Source organism: Stigmatopora argus, chromosome 6 (genome assembly GCF_051989625.1).
Source record: "Stigmatopora argus isolate UIUO_Sarg chromosome 6, RoL_Sarg_1.0, whole genome shotgun sequence".
Classification (NCBI taxonomy): Eukaryota; Metazoa; Chordata; class Actinopteri; order Syngnathiformes; family Syngnathidae; genus Stigmatopora; species Stigmatopora argus.
This window is the reverse complement of record NC_135392.1, coordinates 7,049,979-7,076,379: the sequence shown is the minus strand read 5'-3', so window position 1 is coordinate 7,076,379 and position 26,401 is coordinate 7,049,979. Positions and strand designations below refer to the sequence as shown.

At 39.7% G+C, this 26,401-nt stretch overlaps 1 protein-coding gene across 2 annotated transcripts in view; it reads left to right on the top strand.

Annotated features, from left to right (window-relative positions):
* Window positions 1-26,401, top strand: part of LOC144075259 (low-density lipoprotein receptor-related protein 1-like) — an 88,942-nt gene that overhangs the window by 22,891 nt on the left and 39,650 nt on the right. For both annotated transcript variants that reach the window (XM_077602116.1, XM_077602117.1), the window contains exons 3-22: window positions 778-915; window positions 3,099-3,218; window positions 4,068-4,196; window positions 4,283-4,546; window positions 11,874-12,036; window positions 12,892-13,114; window positions 15,730-15,919; window positions 15,978-16,121; window positions 16,866-17,102; window positions 17,193-17,373; window positions 20,200-20,422; window positions 20,860-21,049; window positions 21,137-21,262; window positions 21,644-21,784; window positions 22,055-22,180; window positions 22,261-22,377; window positions 23,395-23,475; window positions 24,401-24,568; window positions 25,483-25,665; window positions 25,734-25,931. In XM_077602116.1, coding sequence (XP_077458242.1) covers window positions 778-915; window positions 3,099-3,218; window positions 4,068-4,196; window positions 4,283-4,546; window positions 11,874-12,036; window positions 12,892-13,114; window positions 15,730-15,919; window positions 15,978-16,121; window positions 16,866-17,102; window positions 17,193-17,373; window positions 20,200-20,422; window positions 20,860-21,049; window positions 21,137-21,262; window positions 21,644-21,784; window positions 22,055-22,180; window positions 22,261-22,377; window positions 23,395-23,475; window positions 24,401-24,568; window positions 25,483-25,665; window positions 25,734-25,931 — 3,342 coding nt within the window. The remainder of the gene's footprint in view (window positions 1-777; window positions 916-3,098; window positions 3,219-4,067; window positions 4,197-4,282; window positions 4,547-11,873; window positions 12,037-12,891; window positions 13,115-15,729; window positions 15,920-15,977; window positions 16,122-16,865; window positions 17,103-17,192; window positions 17,374-20,199; window positions 20,423-20,859; window positions 21,050-21,136; window positions 21,263-21,643; window positions 21,785-22,054; window positions 22,181-22,260; window positions 22,378-23,394; window positions 23,476-24,400; window positions 24,569-25,482; window positions 25,666-25,733; window positions 25,932-26,401) is intronic.

The following is a 26,401-nucleotide window of genomic DNA, read 5'->3' as shown; positions in this document are numbered from 1 at the left end:
AATTTGAAACACAATTTTGAAATGTGCATGTTTGTTTCATACTGTATGTTAATACGTATATCAATCCATGTGAAGACAATCATGGTACGGATTCCTCAAGATTATCAACTATAAAAAGAGTAGTGAACATATATCCAACGTTATCTATATAGCTGTGTAGGTCATTTTAAACCACATGTGTCAAAGTGGCGGCCCCGGGGCCAAATCTGGCCCACCGCATCATTTTGTGTGGCCCGGGAAAGTAAATCATGAGTGCTGACTTTCTGTTTTTAGATCAAATTAAAATGTAGAGTATAGATTTATATTAAATTTCCTGATTTCCCCCCTTTTAAATCAATAATTGTAATTTTTTTCAGTTTTTAGTTAAAAAATCATTTTGTAGAATTTAAAAATATATTAAAAAAGGTAAAATAAACATTGTTTTAGATCTATAAAAATGGAATATTCAGGGATTTTAATCCAGTTCTTTTAATCCATTTATTAAAAAAATCGAAATATTATATCTAAAATGGTCCGGCACACGTGAAATCAAGTTGACGTTAAAGCGGCCCGCGAACCAACTCAAGTCTGACACCCTTGTTTTAAACGATCAGTTCTACATTATTCATAAAAATCAAACTGTTCCATCCCTTTTGCGCTCTTATTAGTACATAACCTTGCTTTTTTCATGAGGACTCTGTGAGATGGCCTGTTGACCCCTGCTCCAAGTTTTTATTTAGTCATTGTTCTTGGATGCTGATAGCCTTGTAAATTGACCTTAGTTGTTTGTCTCCTCAGGCCCTCACAGTGCGGTATTAAAGTGCCCACCTAATGAGTACCAGTGTGGTGGGACAGAGCTGTGCATCCACATGAGCAAACTGTGCAACGGGGTTCCGGATTGTACCGATGGCTGGGACGAGGGACCGCACTGCCGAGGTAACAACTCTTTCACCTTTCACATATATCCTCACTGTGATGACACTTTGTCTTTCATCAAATGGTATTTATTAATCCCAGCGGTAAACTGTGTGCTTATCTTTAAATTCCCAATTCAGCTATCGCCCTGCTGTGCCAAAATCGTTAAGTTGTGTCAGTAAGTTTATTACACACATCAGATGTTCTGTGTGCATTGTGTACGTACAGTGGTACCCTCTATTTACGAAATATATTGGTTCCAGAACTTGGTTCGTAACTTGCTCGCCCCCCTCTCTCTCTTTCACGTCACTCACATGAGTGGCAAGAACAGCATTTAAATAATACCTCAACATTAGAACCCAATTGTTTACAATATATAAACAAATAATAAATATAATAATATACTTACCCCAGTAATAAACCCATAACGTCAGTGTTAGGCAATCTGAGAAAAAGTTGAGAAATAACTCCATGAAGAATCAGGAGCTCACCGCCAGAGAAACTTTTTTTACATTCATTCTCTTAACCGGTTATCCTCACACAGGTCGCGTGGGTCATATCTTGACTTACTAATTATTCTTTGACGCGATGGCTCCTCTGCCAAATTGGCTTGCTTTTGCGGCGCGATAACCTTGCGCAATCATAGAGCCACTCGAATGAGAGATAATAGGAAACTAACTCCAGCACGACAATTTAAAAAGAAAAAATGTCAGATACAATAAGTGTATTGTGGCTCGTCTATGTCGACGTAATGCATTCGCGGGCGCAATAGCTGTGATGTGGTGAGTGAGATGAGTGGCAGGTGATCCTGTCTTGTACGACTATGAGAATTTGTGCATTTTATACAAAGCAAACATTTTCCAGATGTGGTTGTTTACATTGTTTTCTATCTTGCTTTACGAAACACATCTGAGTTGTTGAGTGTTTAGACTTGTTTTGAAAAATTCCAGACATGTCTTTAATTTTAACTGCGGCTTGCACAAGGAATTGCGTGCGGCTTGTTTTTTTATTGGCCGCACTGCATTTGAGCAATGTTACTCACCACTAGATCTATTTTCCATTGACATATCAGCTACATTTCCCCAGATCACAGGAACACATTTGTTTTGCCCACTGTTTTTTTATGCGAATCTTTATGGCAAACTAAGTCATTTGCAATAGCCTGATATGACCTAGGCATGTGTTAGTGTGGGTTAACGTATTTTTGTGTTTAGGTTTTCATGCATGGGTGTGTTTCGGGGGATGAATCCAATCCAATATCATTTTTGAATCTATCTTAAGATGGTCTGTGTAGGATAATGTATAAGCATTTTTATGCTGTTCGTCTCCTCCATTTGATGCATGGCTTTTAAATTGGTGGACAGATTCCTCTTTATGACTAGTTTTCTTTTCCATATTTGTCTTGTTTATTGCTGATGTTTAGTTTGTCCCAGAAATGGTTGGTTGTAGAAAAAAAAACCAGATCCATCTCCAATTATTTGTCCAAACCTTTCTGGAACACTTTTTGCTCAAACTCTCTATTCCTTAAAATATAAAACCATAACCCATGAAATACTAAAAGTAGCTGTGTCACTGTAGAATATTTTTAGGATTATTAGATTTTTCATTTGATTAATTGAATTATTGGATTATTCATACATAACACTTTACATTTGTAGTTTTTAAGAACCAAAACCTACGATGAGTTGTTTTATGAATATGTAGCCATTTGATTGCCTTTTTTGTGTTTTTTTTTAACGCTTATTCTCACGAGGATCACGATTGATCTAATGAGCAATCCAAAATTTGTTCAAGCTTTTTGAATACACTTCAAGCAAGCATGTGAAGTGGTACTGATTCAATAAATTATCTCATAACAATTTTTGTGCATCGACTGCACTGTCACTTGCAAATCCCTGGCCACATCTGGCAGTTTATTCCCCCCCCACCCCACTCACAAACACTATGTACTGCTGCACACACGCTGACTTGTGAATATTCCTTTGAATGTGTGTACTGGCATCAGAATGAATTAATCCTGTGTCGCATTACATTCACTGGATTTCTGCTCAAATTGATGCAGAAATCCTCTCTGTACCACCACCTCTAAGGACTTTTGATTTCAAACTAATTTCATATCCTGCAATCGTGCAGTATATCACTTGCACCAATATTGTTGATTTGTCATATTAATTTCTCTCCTGCCCATTTTTCTTCCTCCACAGAGTTTATATCCAACTGCTCACTCATGGGCTGTCAGGATACCTGTGCAGTGACACCAGCAGGACCTGCGTGTTACTGTAAAAGTGGCTTCGAGATCAGCTCCGATAGAAAAACCTGTAAAGGTGGGTAATATCATTTTTTCAAGCCAAATGGCGACTGTTGCACTACGTTCTGATTTGTTGTTCATAAGTAGAAAACAAGTATTTCCCAGTCTTGTATCATAATTAGTCTCAACTCGGCTTATTTTGAATGAAATTTATTTTAAGCTGTGTTTTATTGAAAGTCACAAATTTAATAATGGGGGAAAGAAACCATCATTGGACTATTTTGAGCAAATAATTTAAAGAAAACCCAATTAAAAAGGCAAATTCTGATCATGGAGCAGGTGTTAATTAATCATTTACTGTCATTTAATATGGAAAAAATCAATAACCATGACAGTGCAATAACCTACAGTCCAGAAAATACAATTAAAAATGAATCTATAATTATAAACTGAGATCATATCGTGGCTACCATCATCCACTGACCTCATCTCTATTGAGAATAGGTGGAGCATTCTTAGCATCCTGTTTTTCTTGCGTATTTAAGTGTTGTGCATAACAATTTGGTCTCTATAATGCTTCTGAAAAACAAACAAAATCAGTCTATGCGAACTAATTTTGTCAACATAATAAAATAAGTTAACATCAATAACAAAATCATTGTTTGCTAAAACAGACTTGCAGTCATTAATTAAGGCTAATAATCTCTTCAGATTCACGTGCAAAATCTGTTGAAAAATCATACATGCACATAAATGCCCTGTGCAAATTATTTTTAACACTCATTAACAGGCTGAAGGGGCGATCCTCATGAGGATAAGCGGTACAGAAGACTAACTTTTGGCTCATCTCCTTAGGGGACGCCACAGCCAAACAGTCGATCCGCGCAAATATGAATCTATAATAGGTTGAATTTGTTTTCCTCAGATTTTGATGAGTGCAATGTGTATGGGACGTGCAGTCAGTCATGTACTAACACTGAAGGATCCTATTCATGCTCCTGTGTGGAGGGCTACTTGTCACAGCCGGACAACCGCTCCTGCAAGGCCAAGAATGGTAAAAAGTCGCTGAGTGCAACATCTTGGCCTGGACGCTATGAATATTCTGTTCATGTCCCTCGTGTTTATGTTGACTTTGCCCAGTCCCAGTGGACCGTCTGCCGGTGCTGTTGATCGCCAACTCCCAGAACATTCAAGCCACCTCTCTGAGCGGCACCACAGTCCACAGCTTGCTCTCCACTAGCACCAAACAAACCACTGCCATGGACTTCTTGTATGCTCAGGAAACAGTCTGTTGGATCCATGTGGGAGAATCCCCATCGTCCACGCATCTCAAGTGTGCCAAGATTCCCAATCTCAAGGGCTTCACTGAGGAGAGAGTCATCAACATCTCTCTTAGTCTACATCGTGAGTACATCCCAATCATTGTGACTACACTCTTAAGTCACTATTAACTTGGTTTTACAAGACAGTTGCTCTTTCGATTAGTGGGATCTGGGCACAAAATAGAAAGTTGCTCTTTAATTAGAGGAGACAAGACAAACTGGACTGCCTTGTAAAGTGTACCTGGTGAATCAAACCTCAAATCACATTTGGAGTACTGTCATGCCACTTACAAATGTGATTTAATTTCTACTGGTCTGTCTCCAAAAAATATGCATTTATTAAATACTTATTGACAAAAATAAGGTAACCATTGTATTTCACATACATGAATTTCCATTCATTCATTTCTGAACCACTTATCCTCAGAAGGGTCACGGGGGTGCTGGAGCCCATCCCAGCAAACCATGGGCACCAGGCGGGGGCACCCTGAATCGGTGGACAGCCAATCACAGGGAAATTAACTTTCATAATCGTGTGTTAATGTTAAGGGGATTAGATAATAAAACATTAGGATAAAATTAGTCACATAATTCTTTATTATTGTGTACAAGGGAATGGGTCCAAAACTATATTTCCAGGCTAATTCTGTGAATGTTTCTCTAAAATACTATGTAATTCAGTGCTCCAATTTTACATGCAGGTCAGGCATGAGAGCGGTTAGGTTATGAATAGTGTATTCACAGCAAGAATTGAAAAGAAAATGTGGACATTTTGAAATATCTGTTTTCTGCCACATTCATATCTGGAAACAAAACCAATAGGAATTGGAAATCGGCCTGTGTGATTAATTAGATCAGTAGTTTAAGTCTGATTTAGTTGTACTTAGTCTGCCCGCCATGTGCCACTTGTGCTACTGCTGGGATTTTAATATCAGACATGAACAAGTCAACACCGCTGAATGTTTCTTACAGATAAACTATTGTTAACATACCGTATTTACAGAAGATGTGCATATCTAGTATATAGAAAGTCTTTGCCTCCATGGACCCGTGAGTACTTTTCAATCAACATTTACAGGAGCTATTTCTGTAAGTCTAGTCAAAATTGCAGATTTTCTGGTGGCAACATCACTAAATTTTTTTCAGTGTTGGTTGCTTATAATCACTCGGACTCATATACCGTAAAGTTAACATAACATGTTAATGTTAACATATTTTCTTGGCAACTAGTAATTCAAGACATTTGTTATTTTAATAGAAAATATTCTTATCTGGTCTATATTTTCTTTGCTAGAGCGTAAATGTATTATCGAGTGCCTAATGCAGTTAAACCACATTGTCTCATTTTCTGAACCGCTATATCCTCACTAGGGTGGCGGGGGGTGCTGGAGCCTATCCCAGCTGACTTTGGGTGAGAGGCAGTAGACACCCTGAATTGATGGCCAGCCAATTGCAGGGCACCAGGAGACGGACAACCATTCAAGCTCACACTCATACCTAGGGGCAATTTAGAGTGTCCAATCAGCCTACCATGCATGTCTTTGGAATGTGGGAGGAAACCGGTGTACCCGGAGAAAACCCACGCAGGCCTGGGGAGAACATGCAAACTCCACACAGATGGACCGACCTGTATTTGAACCCAGGTCTCCCACTGTGAGGCCGACGCGCTAACCACTCATCCGCCGGGCCACCCTGAACCACATTGTAAATAAAATAAAGATAGGACATTAAAATATCAATAATAATTGCCCCATGCTTTGATCTGGCAACTTTCATGTTCAGAGGAATATTAGAGCCACAGGATTAAGGAAATAACAGATGCCCAGCCCCTCATTCTGTGAACTATATAGTAGTGGGTTATCAACAACCTGAATCAAGTAGTTAATTTAGAGGTCCTCCTTGCATATATTAACATGTTATCAAAAATATTCTTAATTAAAATATGATTAAAATATTTGCATTGAATTCTTCTTAAATATATTTTTTAATTAAAGCGGTGTATGGAGGAGCATCCCTGAGTTGTTAAGCAGACAGTGTTTAGTGTGGATGCCTCTTGACCTTCTGATCGGGCAAGAGTTTGAGGTTTTTGTCCACTTTCCCCGTGTGAAGGATGCTGGAGAAACTAAAGGCAGGAGTGAACATACAGGAAATGATGCACATTTGGTTGGAATGACTCATGACCTCGGTACGCCACAGATGACTTATCCAGATGTGACTTCACCATTCTCTTTCTGTCTCTCTCTGTCATTTTAACTCACTCGCTCTTTCCTGCTCTCTCCCTATTTCTCTCTCTATCTCCTGTAAAACGTGCAGTTTGTAATCACTCTCATTTCATTGTACACTAGGAAAAAGTATACAATAATTTTGAAACACAATGGCCATTACCTTCATAAAAGCTGTCATACTGGGACAGTAGAGCATTAGGTCTTGCAACAACATTACTGTAAATGCATTGCCTAATTACATTCTTGCTCTCGTTTTTTAATCTCTTTTCTACACAAAGGACCAGTGTGTTTGTAATGTGGCCCTACTGTCAAAAACATAACTTTCAAAAATAAACTAAAGAGTTATATACAGGAAGGAATTAAAATATAGAAACATTGAGTTATAATTGTAAATTTTTCATCAGGAGTAGAATTTTGTTCCCTAAATCTAGTGGTTCTGGTTGAGAGAACATCTTTGCACCAGATTGGTGAATTGAAAAAGTCTTGTTTGGTTGGAATGCTATCCTACAGCTATTGCGGTCTTTAGTGTGGAATAGTTTGTAGGCAATGTGGAATTTCTGCTTGCCTGGTGAACTTCTGACCTCTTTTTTGTATTTTTCTATAAAAAGATATATTTTAATTAAACTTTAAATTGAAAGGAATTAGTTAATAGTCAAATCTTGCTAGCAGTTTTACAATAACACTGCAAATTCTTCCTTTGATTACCATGTAAATAAAGATTGACCCTTAATTATAGCAGATTTAGATGTGTATATATATATATATATATATATATATATATATATATATATATATATATATATATATATATATATACTCTAAAAAATGACACCATTGCATTTAGAAGTAACTAAAGGCAGAGCTAATTCATGTGACTCAAGAGCTCCTTTGCTGAGCATCCTTGTACTCAAGCTGATATGGATTCAGCAGACACTGCACGCATGAGGACTGATCCCAGAGCTGTCGCTAAGCCTCCATAGACTAGCTCTCCCCTTCCTGCACAGCCTGTACCATGTACAGATCAGCACATGCAGCGCTTCGAATCTCCTTATGAGGTCATGTGCTGCTAAAAGTCAAGGCAGTTGGTACATTTTAAAATTCTTTGTGTGAGTGTGAATGGTTGTCTGTCTTTTTGTGCCCTGCGATTGGCTGGCCCCCAATTCAGGGTGTCCCCCGCCTCGTGCCCAAAGTCAGGTGGCTCCAGAACCCCCCGCGACCATTGTGAGGATAAGCGGTTCAGAAAATGAGAGAGAGAAACTCCCATACACACACATACGCACACACTTGCCATCACCTTGAATCATTTTACATATGTAGTGTACGTTTTAAAATCTCTACCTTCTTTGCCATCATGTCTGCAAACATCGGCAGTGTGTATAGTACTGTATTTTCCACTCTGCCTTTGCTTGAGTTTGTGATGTGTTGGCCAGATGCTTTAGGGGAGTGCCATATAGTGGGACAAGCTAAAAAAAATGTGGTGAGAATCATCGTCTAAACTTGGCTAGGTTTCTATTGAGTGCAGACTTTGAAAACAAACATAAGTTCAATATGATTGCGGATTGCTTTATGCATGTTTGACTGACCACATTGCTGCAAGTGGCTGTTTCTACAACTGTTGGTCTTCATTGGTGTGTTTTGTACATGCTGTTTATTAGAGAGGGATGTACAATGTTGTATGGTTAGACAGGTCACTGCAATTTACGTTTCATGGCAGAGAGAAATGTTATATTGAGATTTACATGGAAAAAAGGCAAATTAAGTACATTTTACTTCTTTTTTTTTTTAACAACAAAGATAACTCAAAGCACTTTGGCCTGCGGTAAAATGAATATTGGGCTTGGTAGGTATTGCAACTAAAAACTTATTAGTACAATCTTTGTTGTTATCGTATCCAAAATTTACAATTTGTGTTCGTTTATTTTACCTTTTTAAAGTACATGTGCATTTGTTGCAAATACTAGCAGTAGGTGACAAGGGAGCTGATTCTATTCTGTTTAATTAGGTTGTTTTGAGTCGGTATTGTGGGATATCAACAAAGCTCATAATGTACATAATGTATCCAGATCAGAGAGGAAAGAGGTGTTGAGAAGGAAAGGGAATGGCTTAAATGAGTAAAGTTTCCCCTTTTAGAACCTTTGGCAATCTCCTTCTCAAATACCTTTGTTTATACATGGCTTAATCAGTGAATCAATGTGTCGTGGGGCAGCTGGAAGTGTTTAAACAGAGCACTGTGTGTTAAAAATTAAGAGCACCTCTGGGATTACGGCCGCTGACTCCCATAAACCTCAGAAATGCTGCAAAATGGCCAAGTTTCCCTGGTGGAAATCAGATCTCTCTTCCCCTCCCAGCTTTGCCTCTATTTTTCCCTCACATTTTGTTCCTTTCTGCTTCTTTCCTCCACCATTTTCACTGGAAATTTTTCTCTTTACTTCATTCATTCATTTTCTGAACGGCTTATCCTCACAAGGGTCGTGGGGAGTGCTGGAGTCCTTCCAACCAACCACATGCACCAGGCGGGAGAAACCGCAAATTGGTGTTTACAATCGCAGGGTACATGCTCATATTCATATCTATGGGCAATTTAGAGGGATCAACCAGCCTACCATGCATGTTTTGGGGATCTGGGAGGAAACTGGCCTATCCGGAGAAAACCCACGCAAGCCTAGGGAGAACATGCAGACTCCACACAGTGAGGACTCAACTGGGATTGAAACATCAACTGTGTGGCCAACGCTCTAATCACTCGTCCACTGGGCCGCCACTTTTCTCTTTTACTCTTACTAAAACATTCTCAGCACTGACACCTCCCTCTCTGCAACTAGAGACAGATTATGAAGGTTTTATTTTGACAAAGAATCTGCTTAGTCATTTCCTCCTTTGCAAATCTTTTCGGTATTGGTTGAAAAAGTGGAGACTTTGGTCTGCTTGCATCGTCATGGTGGCCCAGCTCATGCTGGAAAACAGCCCAATACTTTATGACCCGGGACCCCTGCTGCACGACTGTAGCCCCATGGTGCTGTTTGTGTTTGTGTGAGGACAGTTCTGGGACGAGCCGAGCTCATGGCAGCTGTAAAAATAGATGTCCTGTGGATTTTGAAGCTCTGCTCTCCATTCTGCTTTCTCTAGTATGTCAGTTACACACCATCTAGCATGCTATTGAAATGTGGTCACGCAACTGTCAGAATGAGAATCGTCTTTATTAGTCAAGTATGTTAAAAAACTTGCATTTTTTCCCTTGGCCTGTAGAGCTGCTCCAGAAAAGCATCCAATGATATCACTAAATGGGCTTGGGAGGCAATGTGCAATGGCAAAATGTGAAAGTCATTGCAATTAAGCTGAAACCAAACACACAGAATGGGAATGCCATTGCAAACGACAATGACACAACAACTGATTGGCTATGAATTTGCAGAGAATTTTGGCATTTGTGTTAGGGTTATTTGTGCTTTGGTTGATCTGTCGTAACTAGTGATTAATGGCAGATTGAATGATGCACAGATTTTTAGCAACAAAAATTTTAATGATACTTTGCATAGCTTCTCTTTGTATTTTTTTATTTCTTTTGTAATTAGGTTGGTCACTTTTGTAGAGAGCCCAATCGTCACTTTAATGAGCATTGTCCTTGGCTTAGCGAAATGGTCGCAATTTGGCAGTAAACCATTGCATCTTTGACAGGACATATTCTCAAAAGCTGATGGTGGATGTCACTGTGTCCGTGTATTCATCCTAGCGGCGGGCTGAATTTTCAAAAACGCTCTAATGTGTGCAGTCCATATAGTCTTGCGATTCCACTTTTGCCTCATTAGTCTAGTTTCTCACAGTTTTTACCAAAGGCTTTGCACATTTGAGAAAAAACAGTTTGATCTTTAACAGAAAGTTTCTCATGGGACCTATCACTTGTATTTTGTTTCTCCTCTTAAGGTCTACCAAATGCGCAGTATGCATTTTCCTCTAATTTAAAACATAGTCTTCATTATTTTTAGAGACATGAGCTTGGCCGTCCTGGCCTTTGCTCCAGTATTGTTGCTCTTGGTCAGTTGTTGCTCCAAAAATATAATATTTTTTCGCCTAACATTATCAATTACATGCCTATCCTTAAGATATCAAAAGAAAAAATTTTTAGCACCCTGAAAGTAAAAGTGATTCAAAATGTTATTGTACAGGGTTACAATGCCCTCAACCAGCGACTTCACAATACCATCCCTCCTCTTCCATTAGGTGCCCAGCACCAGTTTTCTGCTTTTTACTAGTGCATAGTGCTTTTCTGTATTTGGGAGTGAGTGTTGTGGCTTTGCCTTTTTCGTTCTTGTTTTTTCACACGTGCCTAAAGCAATGATTATTGTTTATGAAACATAATGGTTTGAATTTATGTGTAAAACAAAACTACATACTATAAATTTCCATTCCACTTTAAGGAAGGTGCACGTGTAGAGAAACCCTTGACATCCATTTAGAATTTTTCCGTACTGTTTGAAAAACAGAGCTATCTTTTTTTGCACTAGAATTCATAAACACTGATGGCCAATGATTATGTTAAAAAATAACAATGCAAGATTGTAAACAATAAATGGATAACATCTTTCTAGCATCTGCTGTGAAGACAGAAGTAAGAAAGTAAGGAGAAAGTAATCAAGGATCCATTTACATGGTCATTTTTCTTCTGTCCTCTGTTTTTCTCTTCACTCACACCATGTGGTCAGCATACACCACATCCAGAGCGGTGTGCATGGAGGTGTAGTCTTACTTGTTTTCATTCTCCAAACCTGACGCAGTCAAACTTTAGCCAACCCTTAAGATCCGTATAAAGTAGGTATGCGTGTAGTGTTTTATTCCTAGCCAGCTGTCTGTTCGATTTGCTGCAAACTAACACATGAATGGCATGTTTGCCAACTTGATACTTTTACTTTGTCATCTCATTTGTCAGTCAAGCAAACTTCCCTCTGTCTAAACCTGAAAACATGGACCACTTGCATTTATTGCATAGCCACTTAGTAATTTAATGGCTCATTTCCTTTACTTGAACATGTGATCATGACCTCTTACTTGCTAGAAGTATTTACAACAACATCACATGTTGAGGTTCTTTACAGGTCCATAGAAATTGAATTAAAGCTAAAAATAAGTTTCTTTGCAAAGCCCTCCTCCCACTGTCCTTTTATTCCCCTTATTCTCGTTTCTGTGCAGATGTGGAACAGATGGCCATCGACTGGCTCACCGGAAATTTCTACTTTGTGGATGACGTAGACGACAGGATCTTCGTGTGTGACAAGGATGGACAGACATGTGTCACCCTTCTGGACCAGGAGCTCTACAACCCCAAAGGCATCGCCCTGGACCCCACCATGGGGTCTGTGTGATGTTTTTTTCTGTGTACAAAAAGCAACTCTGGTTGCTCCTATGAGCATTAAAGGCACTTTAGTCAATGTCACATGTTACTAAGGAAAAACAATGCAAGGATAAGGGTAAAAAAGGTTCCATTACATAAGCATAGATGATGTGCGGGCTCTCAGTTTTTTTTTAATGAAATTTTTTGAAGTTGCATTTTCAAGTTTTAAAACCTGTTAATGCAAATGGTTCCCCCATTACAACACAAATGCATGGTTGCTACCGTGGTATATTGTTTTCGCCTGGATGCTGCCAACTAGTTCAGAGTGTACCCCTGTTGTTGCCCATAGTCAGCTTTAATAGGCTCCAGCACCCTCAAGATCGTTATGAGGAGAAGTGGTAATGAACAAAAATGTTTCATATTTTTGGCTTAGATTTTGGCTTAGACATCATAGTATTTTGTAACATGAGGGGTTAGCACATGTTCTCCTCGGGCCTGCGTGGGTTTTCTCTGGGTTCTCCAGTTTCCTCCCACATTCCAAAAACATGAATGGTAGGCTGGTTGGACACTCTAAATTGCTCCTAGATGAGTGTGAGTGTGAATGGTTGTCCGTCTCCTCGTGCCATGCGATGGGCTGGCCACCGATTCAGGGTGTCCCCTGCCTCCGGCCCAAAGCCAGCTGGGATAGGCTCCAGCACCCCCTGCGACCCATGTGAGGATAAGTGGCTCAAAAAATGAATAAATGAATAGTACTATGTTGTGAGTCAGGTTTCATAGGGTACAGAACCTCACCGCCAGTTTCAAATTTCCACTATGTATGTGCCAACTTGACTGCCAAGCCACCCTCAATAAGGTGCCATCTGTGTCTCTCCTCAGAAAAGTCTTCTTCACAGACTACGGTCAGATTCCAAAGGTGGAGCGATGTGACATGGACGGCCAGAACAGAACCAAACTTGTGGACAGTAAAATTGTATTCCCCCATGGCATCACGCTGGACTTGGTCAACAGGCTGGTTTATTGGGCAGATGCCTATCTGGATTACATTGAAGTGGTGGACTATGACGGGAAGAAGCGGCACACCATCATTCAAGGATTGCTGGTAAGGCCATCTACCACTAATCACGTCGGCATGTCTGCTATCTGCTATCGGCTCAGTAAAGAATGGGCATAGAAAAGATGGAGGGCATTCACTTTTTCTCCAGAGCAGCTGATTAATCGGGTCTAATATCAAGATGGTTAATGTTCCATGCAGGTTGCCTCAGAGAGTCGTTACCATGACGTTTACTGAGAGCTGTTGGAAGTAATGGCTTTCATTTATAGCCAATAAGCTTGAGGGTACACGTTATGTGTCGCTGTGTGTGTGGGACCCCTCCATTGTCTGTGTCATTGAGTCAACCTTATGTTAAAAAATAGTAACATTATCTTTAAACTCTTTCCTAGCAATAGGAATAAATCAAAGTGATTTTATTAGACATATAATTTGGTTCACCATGCCCAACAATCTGAAGAAATTCAATACCAGTATCTTGAATAAATATAAATAAACAAATAATAAATAAATCAATAAATCAATACATCTCAATAACAGTGCTATGAATTTCTATTGGATAATACTGAGTTTGTAATATTTGTCGGTCTCATTTGTTTGGAGCAAAGTATTGAAAGGGATGGATGCTCATGGCATGATTATTAAACAATATATAAATATTTAAATAAATGATTGATAAATTGTCATACTCAAGGATATAAGTTATTGGAAAATACTATTAGGATATTAAAATTTCATTAAATATTTAACCTTTGTATTGCGTAATCAAAGCATTTGTGGATCAAACTTGAAGGTGTACCTATCATGATGTAGTCTGGCTTTGTAAATAAAAGCTAGTCCAAGTTTCTCTGTCTACACCACATGTGTCAAAGTGGTGGCCCGGGGGCCAAATCTGGTCCACCGCATCATTTTGTGTGGCCCGGGAAAGTAAATCATGAGTGCCGACTTTCTGTTTTATGATCAAATTAAAATGAAGAGTATAGATGTATATTAAATTTCCTGATTTTCCCCCTTTTAAATCAATAATTGTAATTTTTTAATCCATTTTTTTCTGTTTTTAGTTAAAAAAAAAATTTGTAAAATCTAAAAATATATTAAAAAAGCTAAAATAAACATAGTTTTAGATCTATAAAAAACTGAATATTAAGGGCTTTTAATCCATTTATAGAAAAAATCTAAATATTATATCTAAAATGGTCCGGCCCACATGAAGTCAAGTTGACGTTAAAGTGGCCCGCGAACCAACCCGAGTCCGACACCATTGGTCTACACCAGGGGTGTCAAACTAATTTTTTGTCGCGGGCCACGTGGTAGTTTCAATTACATCTGGAGGGCTGTTATGTCTTCCAACTAGGCTGCCAAAATTAATTGATTAATAAATTGACGGCTTTCTCGAGCATGCTAATCGATAGATCATTTTTGGACATTCAAATTAGTACAAATTGTTTGCAATTATTGATTTAAAATGAGGAAACCCAGGAAATAATCTACAATCTTCATTTGAATTTCATCATAAAACAGAAAGTTGGCACTCATCATTTACTTTCTCGGGCCACACAAAATGATGCGGCGGGCCATATTTGGCCCGCGGGCCGCCACTTTGACACCTGTGGTCTACACTATAGAGGATAATATTTGGATGATTTGGGGTAGCAAAAATTGAGTCTTTAAAATAATGGATTTGCAGTCCCTGTGTCACCATAGCAGAACCCTGTCTTTCAGCTTGTGATAAGACAGGGAAATAATTCTCTGTCCCTTTCACTAAGCTCCCAAATAGAGTTGTGTGCGTGCGCTTCTGTGTGGCTGCATCATTTATTGACCAGGTGAGCTCAGAGTCCTTCTCCTGACATCACATTCCTGTTTTTGATGATGAGGTAGTCGCTATTTCTGTTATAGAAGCATGTAGCACTCAACTTAAAGGCAATTCAAGTTTCTAATCCCCCCGTTTTTTGCATCGCACGGTTGAGTTCAGCAAGTTACCATAGCAACAGCACCAATGTCACATTTTCTTTTACCCGCAAAGGATTCTGTATGGTGGACTGCGAATGTATCTATAACAAATAATGTGAATTTCTGTGTGGTCTTATGCTGGTACTTAGAGCAAGAAAGATTTACATGTCTGTCAAACAGCTTTATAGCATCTAGTTGAGTTGTCTTTTTGTGGACACACTGTACACATACTGGACATTTTATTAAACGCAACATGCCGAACACTTTCTAAATAAATCAAATTACGACCGATATTTCAGACAAACATTACTAATATTGTGCTCCACTTAAAAGGCCACAAAAATATAATTCAAACATGCTTTCTGCATATGACAGCAGAAATACTGTACCCCTTTGCAACCAAAACAATAACAAATAGTTCTCCCCAATAGCATTTAAATGCAATCTGCCTCTTGGTAAAAGTTGGTAAAAGTGAAAATCGATGGAAGAGTTTTCTTGGGAATGACTGATATCAGTGTCAGACAGGTTTGATAATTAGTATGTTAAATTAGCATAAATCAAGCCAAAAAAATCTCTCTGACATTCCCTATTTTCACTATGACCATTTAGTATGAACAAAATTTAAAGTTCCTATCTGGCAACAGATGGACAAGCTATTTATCTAGTGGGAAAGTGTGAGACTAATCTCCCCCCAACCTTTCTTTTTCTCATTCAAGATCGAGCATCTTTACGGGCTGACTGTGTTTGAAAACTACCTTTATGCCACCAACTCGGACAATGCTAACATGCAACCCAAGACCAGTGTGATACGGATCAATCGATTCAACAGCCCAGACTATCAAGTGGTGACACGTGTGGACAAGGGAGGCGCGCTGCATGTCTATCATCAAAGACGCCAACCACCTGGTACACACCATCTTTTGTCACGTATGATGTACAACTTCATGATTTCATTTCTTTCTAGTCCGAAGCCATGCATGTGAAGTGGACCAGTTTGGAAAAGCGGGAGGCTGCTCGGACATCTGTCTTCTGGGAAACGGACACAAGACCCGAACATGTCGTTGTCGGTCCGGATTTAGCCTAGGAAGCGATGGAAAGTCTTGCAAAAGTAAGTGGCTGTAAATGATAAGTAAACAAAAAATAATAACCTCAAATATGAGATATTGTGATTAGTAGTTGTTTTTTTTCACCTGACTTTTAGCTGAGGGTTATGGTTTGTGTCCTACTAGGGGTATAAAAGTAAAATGCCAACTAGTTGTTGTAGATTTGCGAGAGCAGATCAATTATACAGCAGAGAAATTAAATTAGTCCGCACAGTATGAGCAAGAATAAGAACTTGCTGATGTGTGTGACCTAGCCTAGGTCAAGTCACTGGATCTTAAAAAAAATCAAATAAACTTTCAGTAATTATTGAGCAATACAAAGCATACCTACACAATACATTTTAAAGGATATTTAGGGTATTGAGGTGAATATTAGTGATCTATTAATGCATTAATGACTGGGATTGTTTTAATAGGTGCATTGGAACCATCCATTGGCACCATAGCAAAAATTGATATATGCGTCTAACAGAAAAACCTCGGTTGCATAATTTGCTAAGTTAGCAAAATCTGTCAAAACACAAGCTCATTATGAGATGTTCTAAAATTCTGATGATGAAAATTGATCTATTTACTTCTTGAGTTTTGATTAATAATTTACTGTTGAAGAGTCTCTCAAATATTACATACAATCTTCCATGAGTACTTGATATTCATTTGTAATCATGATGAACACCCATGAATTAACTCCTAATTGGCGTATTTGTTGTAACAACTACATTTTTCCCCACTTTCTTGCTTTACTTTAGAGCCCGAACATGAGCTCTTCCTTGTTTATGGTAAGGGTCGCCCAGGAGTTATCAGGGGCATGGACATGAATCCCAGGGTCCCAGATGAATACATGATCCCTATTGAGAATCTGATGAAGCCTAGAGCTCTCGATTTTCACGCCGAAAGCGAGTTCATTTACTTTGCCGATGCCACTAGCTATATCATCGGGCGGCAAAAAATTGATGGGACCGAGAGGGATACCATTCTGAAAGAAGGTGGGTTATGACGCCTCTGAATTTAAAAAAAAAAAAGGAAAAAAATGTCCCTGTAGAAGCACAGAAGATTTGATTATGGATTTGCCTCAGGGATACATACTGTTGAGGGCATTGCTGTTGACTGGATGGCAGACAACTTGTACTGGACAGATGACGGGCCCAAAAAATCTATCAGCGTAGCTCGGCTGGAGAAAGCCGCCCAAACTCGCAAGACTCTGATTGAAGACAAAATGACTCACCCTCGTGCAATCGTGGTTGACCCTCTGCATGGGTAAGTGAGACACAAGAATATTGTTAATATAATTAGGTACAATTGAAGGTTAAATAACACTGTTGTACTCTATAGTTTTTGTTTTTTGCAATTCCATAATAAAATATACATAGACGACACTTGGGTGAGGATAGACTTCCACTTACACTACATCCTTGAAATATAGTATAGAGCAAGGGTGTCAGACTCGGGTTGGTTCACGGGCCGCTTTAACGTCAACTTGATTTCACGTGGGCCGGACCATTTTAGATATAATATTTCGATTTTTTAAAAATAAATGGATTAAAAGAACTGGATTAAAAGCCCTGAATATTCATTTTATATAGATCTAAAACAATGTTTATTTTAGCTTTTTAAAAATATTTTTAGATTTTACAAAATGATTTTTAAACTAAAAACACAGAAACAAATGATTAAAAAATTAGAATTATTGATTTAAAAAAGGGAAAATCAGGAAATTTAATATACATCTATACTCTTCATTTTAATTTGATCCTAAAACAGAAAGTCGGCACTCATGATTTACTTTCCCGGGCCACACAAAATGATGCGGTGGGCCAGATTTGGCCCCCCGGCCGCCACTTTGACACGTGGTATAGAGGAAGGTAGCATGTTGTTGTTGTTTTTAAATTTTCTTTTCTTTTGTGATTTACAAGCACTGCATTGCCATCATCCTTCTAGGAGGCAGATGGTTGTCAGCATGACTGAAATTCCTCCTTCCTTGATGCATGCACTACTTTTTCTATGAATGAGTTGCAGAAATTGTTTTCTGGTGGAAATCCAATTGTATTTTTTTAAACAATCATCCCCTGGAGGATAAGCGACCACCATCATACTACTGAAATATTTTAGAGCTCATACTAAGTGAAGTGTTTAGCAGCTCATGAATGCACATGTGCATGCAAACATGCTAATCCACTGTTAAAAAATAGCCCAAAGTCTGCTTAATTTATTTAAGACCCGACTGTAATTTTAGAAATTGTTACTCTAGACTCCATTTTAGACCTTATTGAGAACTAATGGTAGCTCTTTAGTCAATGCTGCTCTTTTTCTAATGTTTCTTTGTCCTTATTTGTGATCACAGGGATAATGATGGGCCATTATCTCATTTATTCTATTCTCTTATAATCATCTTCCATCATCTGGTGTTTCCCCTAATAATAATTGCAAAACCACTTACAGACATCCCCCAAGGCTAATGTTGATTTGATCAGCTTGATAGACATTCACTGCTGCAAGGGCCTGCTTTTGTCCTTATTCGCGGAATTTCTTTTTACAAATTTTGAAAAGTGTGCTCTCAATATAAACAATTATAGACAAGCCTCTGCTTCCAATTGGCTAATAATGTAAACCAACAAAAAAAGAAAAACAGTTAAAAAGGTGTGCATTGGAGTTGTTTATTTTTATGTCCCAACTAAAAAGATTTATTCCCAATTGAGTTGAACATTTTATAAGTCAGAAATAAGACATTTTATAGTTTTGTGGTCAGCTTAATCCTACTGTGTATAGCCTGTTTTATTACCAAGACTTCACGAGCTCTCGCTTGAAAAATAAGCCTCACAGACACATGGCATTCACGCCCACAAACACAGATGGACACACACCTGACTGCACACTCGAGCACGTGCACGCACACACACACACGTACACACGGGTATTGTTGATGGCATTACACAAGGGAATGGCACTAGCCTGCACTAATGCCTGAAATCCATCAGGCTCAGGCAAGAAGCGACATTTGTAGGACTAAGGGAAATTAAGACTGATGGGGGAAGGAATTAGTGTGTGTTATATAAAGAAAATTATTGGAATAGTTCTTTTGATCAGTTAGTCTTTTAGCAGTGCAGCAAAAGCTTTCTCTTGCCCTTGAATTTGAATTTTTCATCATATAAATGTATTTTGAACAGTTTTATAATGATAAGTCCGACGGCAGAAGGGTTAGCATGTCACCCTCACAATGGAGGACCTGGGTTCAAATCCAGGTCGGTCCACCTGTGTGGCGGTTGCATGTTCTCCTGCGTGGGTTTTTCTCCAGGTACTCCGTTTTCCTCCCTCATTCTAAAGACATGCATGGAAGGCTGATTGGACAGTCTAAATTGCCCCTACGTATGACTGAATTGGTGTAAATATTGAAAATAGGAAATGTATAATAATGTATGATTATACAATCGAATTGAAACACAAATCAATCAGGTGAAGCAGTTTTCTTCTGAATTTCTTACAAAAATAGCAAAGCATGCATCCGCAAGTACACACTCAAATACACTAGGGCTTCTTTTAGAACAGGTCCCCCAGCCTCACACTTTATCCTTGCTTACTGGCACCATGTTGGTCACCACCTCATGACATATTGGTGCAAAAGCCACTTACCAGTATTTCAAATGTTACTCATCCATCAATTATCTTTATTTAATGTTCTCATTAGGCCCGCTTGTGTCCTGAAGCCTGTCTCACATCCACTTGACATCCATTAGCAATTTTAGTGTTCAATTTCTATCAATTTAACATTTTTGGAATGTGGCAAGGAAACCAGAGCACCTCGAGTAAACCCACGTAAGCCTAGTAAAAATATGCAAATTCCACACTTGAAGGCCTGAGGCGGGATTAAAATTTAGAATGCTAGAACTGTGTGGCAGATATGCTAAGCACTGATTCAACAACGTGCTACCATCTTGCTTATCATTTGATTTCTGGGGCATTTATGAAAAAATTCCAGCTGAAAAACTCTACAGATATATATTATGTTATTTGCACTCTAAATGCATTGTATATTGTATCACAAGTTCTGTAAAGACTGTAGTACTCATTGAAATCGGTTTAATAAAGGTGGATGTACTGGACCGATTGGGAAGAAGATCCCAAGGAGAGCAAACGAGGCAAAATTGAACGTGCTTGGATGGACGGCTCCAACAGAAACGTTCTCCTCACCAGCAAGACAGTGCTGTGGCCAAATGGTCTAAGCCTGGACATCCCACAGGGGATTCTCTACTGGGTGGACGCCTACTACGACCGCATTGAGATGGTCTACGTTAACACCTCAGAACGCAAGGTCCGTATTCACTGTGTCGCCATTATTCTATTGAGTGCGTTAGCCAAATAATAGACGTTGTTTTTGCTGTTCATGACCATATAAGCAAAGAATCTTAAAATGACGGCCTATATTTGACATGCTCAGCTCATCATTAGCCACAGGGTTAGATTTTAATACTTGTAATATTGGGACATGCTTTACCTCTAGCAGTATTTCACAATACGAACTATGTTCAGATGCCCTTATTTGTTTATCTATTCTGTATTATGCAAATTTAAATTTAATCATTCAGGAAGCTTTTCATTCTCGGGTGTTTTAATGGTTGTGCTGACAAGGCCCCCAAAATGTTAACTGCCTACATTTTTAGTGTCATTAGCTGCGGAGAGGCAGGAGTTGGAGGAAAGGTCATTACTGTCTCATTTAATCCTCTTTGCCCGCTTTTCTTACATGGTCAGACGGTGTATGAAGGCCAGGAGCTGAACCACGCCTTTGGCCTCTGCCATTATAAGCACTTTTTATTCTGGAACGAGTACAGGAGTGGCAGCATTTACAAGTTGGACACCACTACGAGCACTGCCACCCTGCTGCGCAATGAAAGGCCACCCATTTTTGAAATCCGCATGTATGATGCTCAACAACAGCAAGGTAGCTCTTTGTCCATAAAGGCATGTATTGTCACTTCTTTCAAAGAGACTTGATGTATTTATGCTCTTTCACATTCTTCATCTCAAGGTTCTAATGTGTGTCGTGTGCACAATGGAGGCTGCACCAGCCTGTGCTTGGCCATACCAGGGGGCAGGCAATGTGCCTGTGCAGAGGACCAAATACTTGACCCCACTGATAACACCAGCTGCAAAGGCAATTATCATACCTTTGAATTTGATTTACGTAACAGAAAACAAGCATTGCATTAAAATGAGCACCTGCATTTTATGATCACAAACCACAACATTAACAGCTAAACGTCATAATGGGATTCTTGCCTTGCATTTCTAGACTACTGAGAACAACTGTGACACTATTAGGCTCTTTGTAAAGAATTTGCTAACGATTTAATGGAACTCTTGTGTTGTTCAGTTGGTGAAGGTGTTAAATGTTGTGGTGATTTAGTGTCTTTTCCTTTTCCTTGTGTGTTTCCTTCATTTGCCCATGGAGAACACGCAGCAAAAGGCTGTCCAGTGTGTCCTACTCCACTCAGCATTTCCACGTTTTTATTTTCTGTCATCTTATCATCCGCAGCCAACCCGTCCTACGTCCCCCCTCCTCAGTGCCAGCCTGGGGAGTTTGCCTGTAAGAATAATCGCTGCATCCAGGAGCGGTGGAAGTGCGATGGTGACAATGACTGTCTGGACAACAGTGATGAAGCTCCCGAGCTGTGTCGTGAGTTAGCAGGCTCGCACACTGAAACACACACACACACACCTCAGGCCTATCTCAGGCAAGTGTTGAGGGCTGTTACTCCCTCCCACTGTGCCTAAAGTAAACAGCCAGAACAGTCTTGATCCAAGTTAGTTTCGACTTACCTGAAAGCTTTTTTTTGCTGGTGTGTCAGCTCTTGAAACCAAATCACAAAAATGGCTAATCACTTTCCAATTCATTCGCATACAACGCCTCTGTAGATTGGCTTTCAGCTCCTTCTCTTTCATCCAGACCAGCACACTTGCCCCACCGACAGATTTAAGTGCCAAAACAACCGTTGTATTCCACTGCGCTGGTTGTGTGACGGTGACAATGACTGTGGAAATGATGAGGACGAATCCAACACAACCTGTTCAGGTAGTCAAACAAATGTAACATGAACAGATTTTCATTGCTTTTATGCACAGTTTTTAATGCGGTCACATATTGCCCTACAGCTCGCACATGCCCACCCAATCAGTACTCATGTGCCAGTGGACGTTGCATCCCCATCTCCTGGACGTGCGACCTAGATGACGATTGTGGTGATCGGTCTGATGAACCTGCGTCTTGTGGTGAGTCACCCTTAATTACTTCCTTAGGCCATCCAACATATATGACTATACCGTATGTAGTAGGTTACCGATATGGAATAGAGGTAGCATGGAAATTTGAAGGTTTTGAGATAGGATAACTGGTAACATAGACGCAACAAAATGTAAGAATTTTGAGCTATGGAAGGAAAAATTGAAGTTCAACATCCATTTCCTTTTTTTATCGAAAGCAATTGTTGCTGATGCCCCAACATCATCCGTTATATTTATATGTAAAACCGCAATGCTTGTGTGAACACTCACTTTGACAGGGCAATGCCACACGTTCTGTCTGAATACAAAGAACATTTTTGCTCTCTATGGGGGAGTTTTTCAGAAATAAATTGAAATAATGAGACTGAAAATGATCAGGGTTGACAAGCTGCAAAGCTTTTTAGAAAAAAATATTCCCACAGAGAAAACTAAAAGCTTTTCGACTGCACATTTTGTAAAACTAGGTGGAACCTGGTAGGGTGTCACTTACGAAACTATCAAAACATCATATCGTGTTAGAAAGCTTGATCTCCGTGGCAGATCATGGTTCAGCAGGATAATGACTCAAAACACAAACATGGTGAGCTAAATATCAGCCTACTTTGTTTGGCCTGCATTAATCCTCATCTAAATCTTACCAAATTGGTGAAGTCACCTTTCGAATTTTCCACCACTGGAAATTTTTGCAACAGAGGAATGCACTAAAATGTATTTGTCGACCTCTCACTGAAAGTCACAGAGAACATTAGAGTACAGTTCAGTGATTTGTGACCAGGTGTCGTGCGTCCTTGATTTCATTTTCAGTAAACATTCATTCACCGCTTTTCTTACTTTCAAGTTATTTCAGTATACATATTTTTTCTTTTTGTCAAAGCATGAACGCAGCTTTATTCACACAGTCAGGGTAAGATTAAAGCATAGGTTGTTGCACAGCTTGAATCTCTGGCTTTTCAATTCAGTTATGAACAGCATCCAAAAAGGTCTTATCTATTTGTGTGTGCACAGCATACCCCACCTGTTTCCCCCTCACGCAGTTTACCTGTAACAACGGACGCTGCATCAACATTAATTGGCGCTGTGACAATGGTAAGTATCTCTCCCGCATTTTACTCACGCTCTGTTTCTCGACCGCTCTCTCCGTCTGTCTTTGTCTCTCCCTCCCTCTCTCTCTGTCAGTCTCATTCCTTGTGTCACTGTGCAGATTTGTATGTTATCTTTTCCATCAGTTGGTCTACTACTTCCGTATTATTCGCTCGTTCTGGTGTCTCTGATTGGTTCTGTCTTTCAGAAAAGGATTGTGGTGACGGCTCTGATGAATTACATTGCCCAAACCTGGCCGGTTAGTGCATAGATCAATATGCACCGCAGCAGCCAAAACGTTTGCCCAGCTCATGTATTAGCCCGGCAGGCTAACAAACACTAAAAGGCTGCTTGGCTTTAAACATGGCCACATGCTGAGGCCAATATTGCTGCTGCTGCTGCACAAAAGTTCAGATCTTAATTAGATTGGGCAAATTGCATACGTACAGATTATCGAGTCAAGTTAAAATCGAGAAAATCTAATTTGATATTCTACAATGACAGGTAAAACGATAAAAAGAAGCGTCTCAAGCAGAATTAATTTTCTGCTATCAAGTTAGATTCTGTCACGATAAATGGAATAATGGACAGGTTTGTATGGGGTATAAACTGCTTATCGTGCTCTACTGCCAAGCTCAATCTATCAGCACTGCGTGCATTCCCTCATGGTGCATGCTCTGATCTATGCAGTTTCTGTCATTTTTAAAAGTCTCATCATTCATTTTTCTTAAATGCCATCTGTTTACTATGGGTTTGTGCGCATAGATGCGTGTGTGTTTTATGGGGGCAAACATATACTACATCTTTACTCTCTGGACACTTGCATAGATTTAGAAATATTCAAATCCCTCTGTTTTGTGTGCTTGCCTTTGAAGCACTGGATAACTTTTGAAGTTGATGCAAGTGTTGTGACAGTGAATTTCCATTTCAGATAATGACTGTGGGGATAACAGTGATGAAGCAGGATGCAGTCATTCATGTTCGAGTGCCCAGTTCAAGTGTAACAGCGGCCGATGTATCCCTGATTATTGGACCTGTGATGGCGATAATGACTGCGGGGATTACAGTGATGAGACCCACGCAAATTGCACAAATCAAGGTTAGTATCTCCGATCCAAACACCTTGGCGATGGATAGATGATTTTTGGACCCAAATAAGGATCATGAGATGAAAAATTATAGAATTACTACTACATTTCTGAGACTCTAGTATAATTATTTCGACATCACATTTTTTCAATAAGTCATTATTAAAAGTAGTTGTGTAAAATCTTAATATTGCTAATGTACAGTTTCTAATCTAGTTCAGTTTTAGATTATTAAAACAATAATAAACTAATCTAGATGACTTTTACTAATAGCTAAACTATATTCTGACCCTGAACAAAATATTTGCCTGAAGGAATCTCTAAATTTAGTCTTTGCTACCTGCAGAGAGTGGCATTTTTTTTTGGTAATACAGTAAAAACTGTAGCCTTTGGCAATGACTGCACTTCATTGCAGCATTCATCACTGCAACCAGCCGTGAATGCCAACAGACTCCTACTGATAATGCTGCCATTTTCTTGTATATTTTGGGTGCGCATGTCACACATTGCTGATTTCATAGGCACCAACATACTGAAAAATATAAGTGGTAATTATTGTGTACTAGCGAATGCCTGTTTGAGACTTGTTTGATAGGGAGTGGCTGCTTCCAACCTTTTTCGCTTGACTTTGGCCAAGCTAGTTTTGCCTTAGGCAGAGTTTCTATTGACATGTTGTGGAGAGGATCTAACAGTGCAGTCAAAGGGACACACTGGATTCTTTAGTACAACCCTGTAGTATATATATACAAGACACCTAACCACTTTAATCACACAGAGAAACAAAACTGCCATTTTCCAAAGATTTTTCATAATTATACAAGGACCTCTTCTCGGAGGATAAGAGACAGGTTGTCTAAGCTGCAGGCTGTTGGTCACAATTGGATAAGCATGAGATGAGTGACTCCTTGACTCCTTTTCCCTGCAGCCACTCGTCCACCTGGAGGCTGCCACACAGATGAGTTCCAATGTCGTATGGACGGCCTGTGCATTCCCTTGCGTTGGCGCTGTGATGGGGATACCGACTGCATGGACCTAAGTGACGAGAAGAACTGCGAGGGTGTCACGCACATGTGTGACCCGGCAGTCAAGTTTGGCTGCAGGGACTCGGGTAAGGAAATTGGCATTCCCCAAGATTAATTGATAGAAACGAATGGCTCCACTGTCATCTGTTTGCAGCACGATGCATCAGCAAAGCTTGGATGTGCGATGGTGACAGTGACTGCGAGGACAACTCGGATGAAGAAAACTGTGATGCGCTGGTGTGTAAACTGTCTCATCACGTGTGTGCCAATGACTCCTCCATCTGCCTGCCTGCAGAAAAACTTTGCGATGGCACAGAACATTGCCCAGATGGCTCTGATGAAAAGCTCTGTGGTAAGCAATGACAGAAGTCAAAGTTTGTTTTTGGTGTGAGATGAAAACAACAAGTGGTGCATTTCTGTACACACAGTGCTTCCCACTGAGAAAAAATGTTTTGTAGCTGTCAGTTTCTTTAGGTTCATGTCCATGTTCTATGTGCTAACAGCAGCACTTGAGATCTGTATATTGGTACTCGGATGTTTGGTCGCCGGACGTTTGGTCGCCGGACGTTTGACAACATGACAGAGAGTTTACTGTTAAAACCAGCTCTCAAAATTATATTCACCCGGGCGACCAAACGTCCGGCGACCAAATGTCCGGGCGACCAAACGTCCGGGCGACCAAACGTCCGGGCGACCAAACGTCCGGGCGACCAAACGTCCGGGCGACCAAACGTCCGGCGACCAAATGTCCGGTCACGCTGTATATTGGCCAAAATGGTCTCTTATTGAATTTTGAATAAGGTTTTCAACAACATAGTGAAG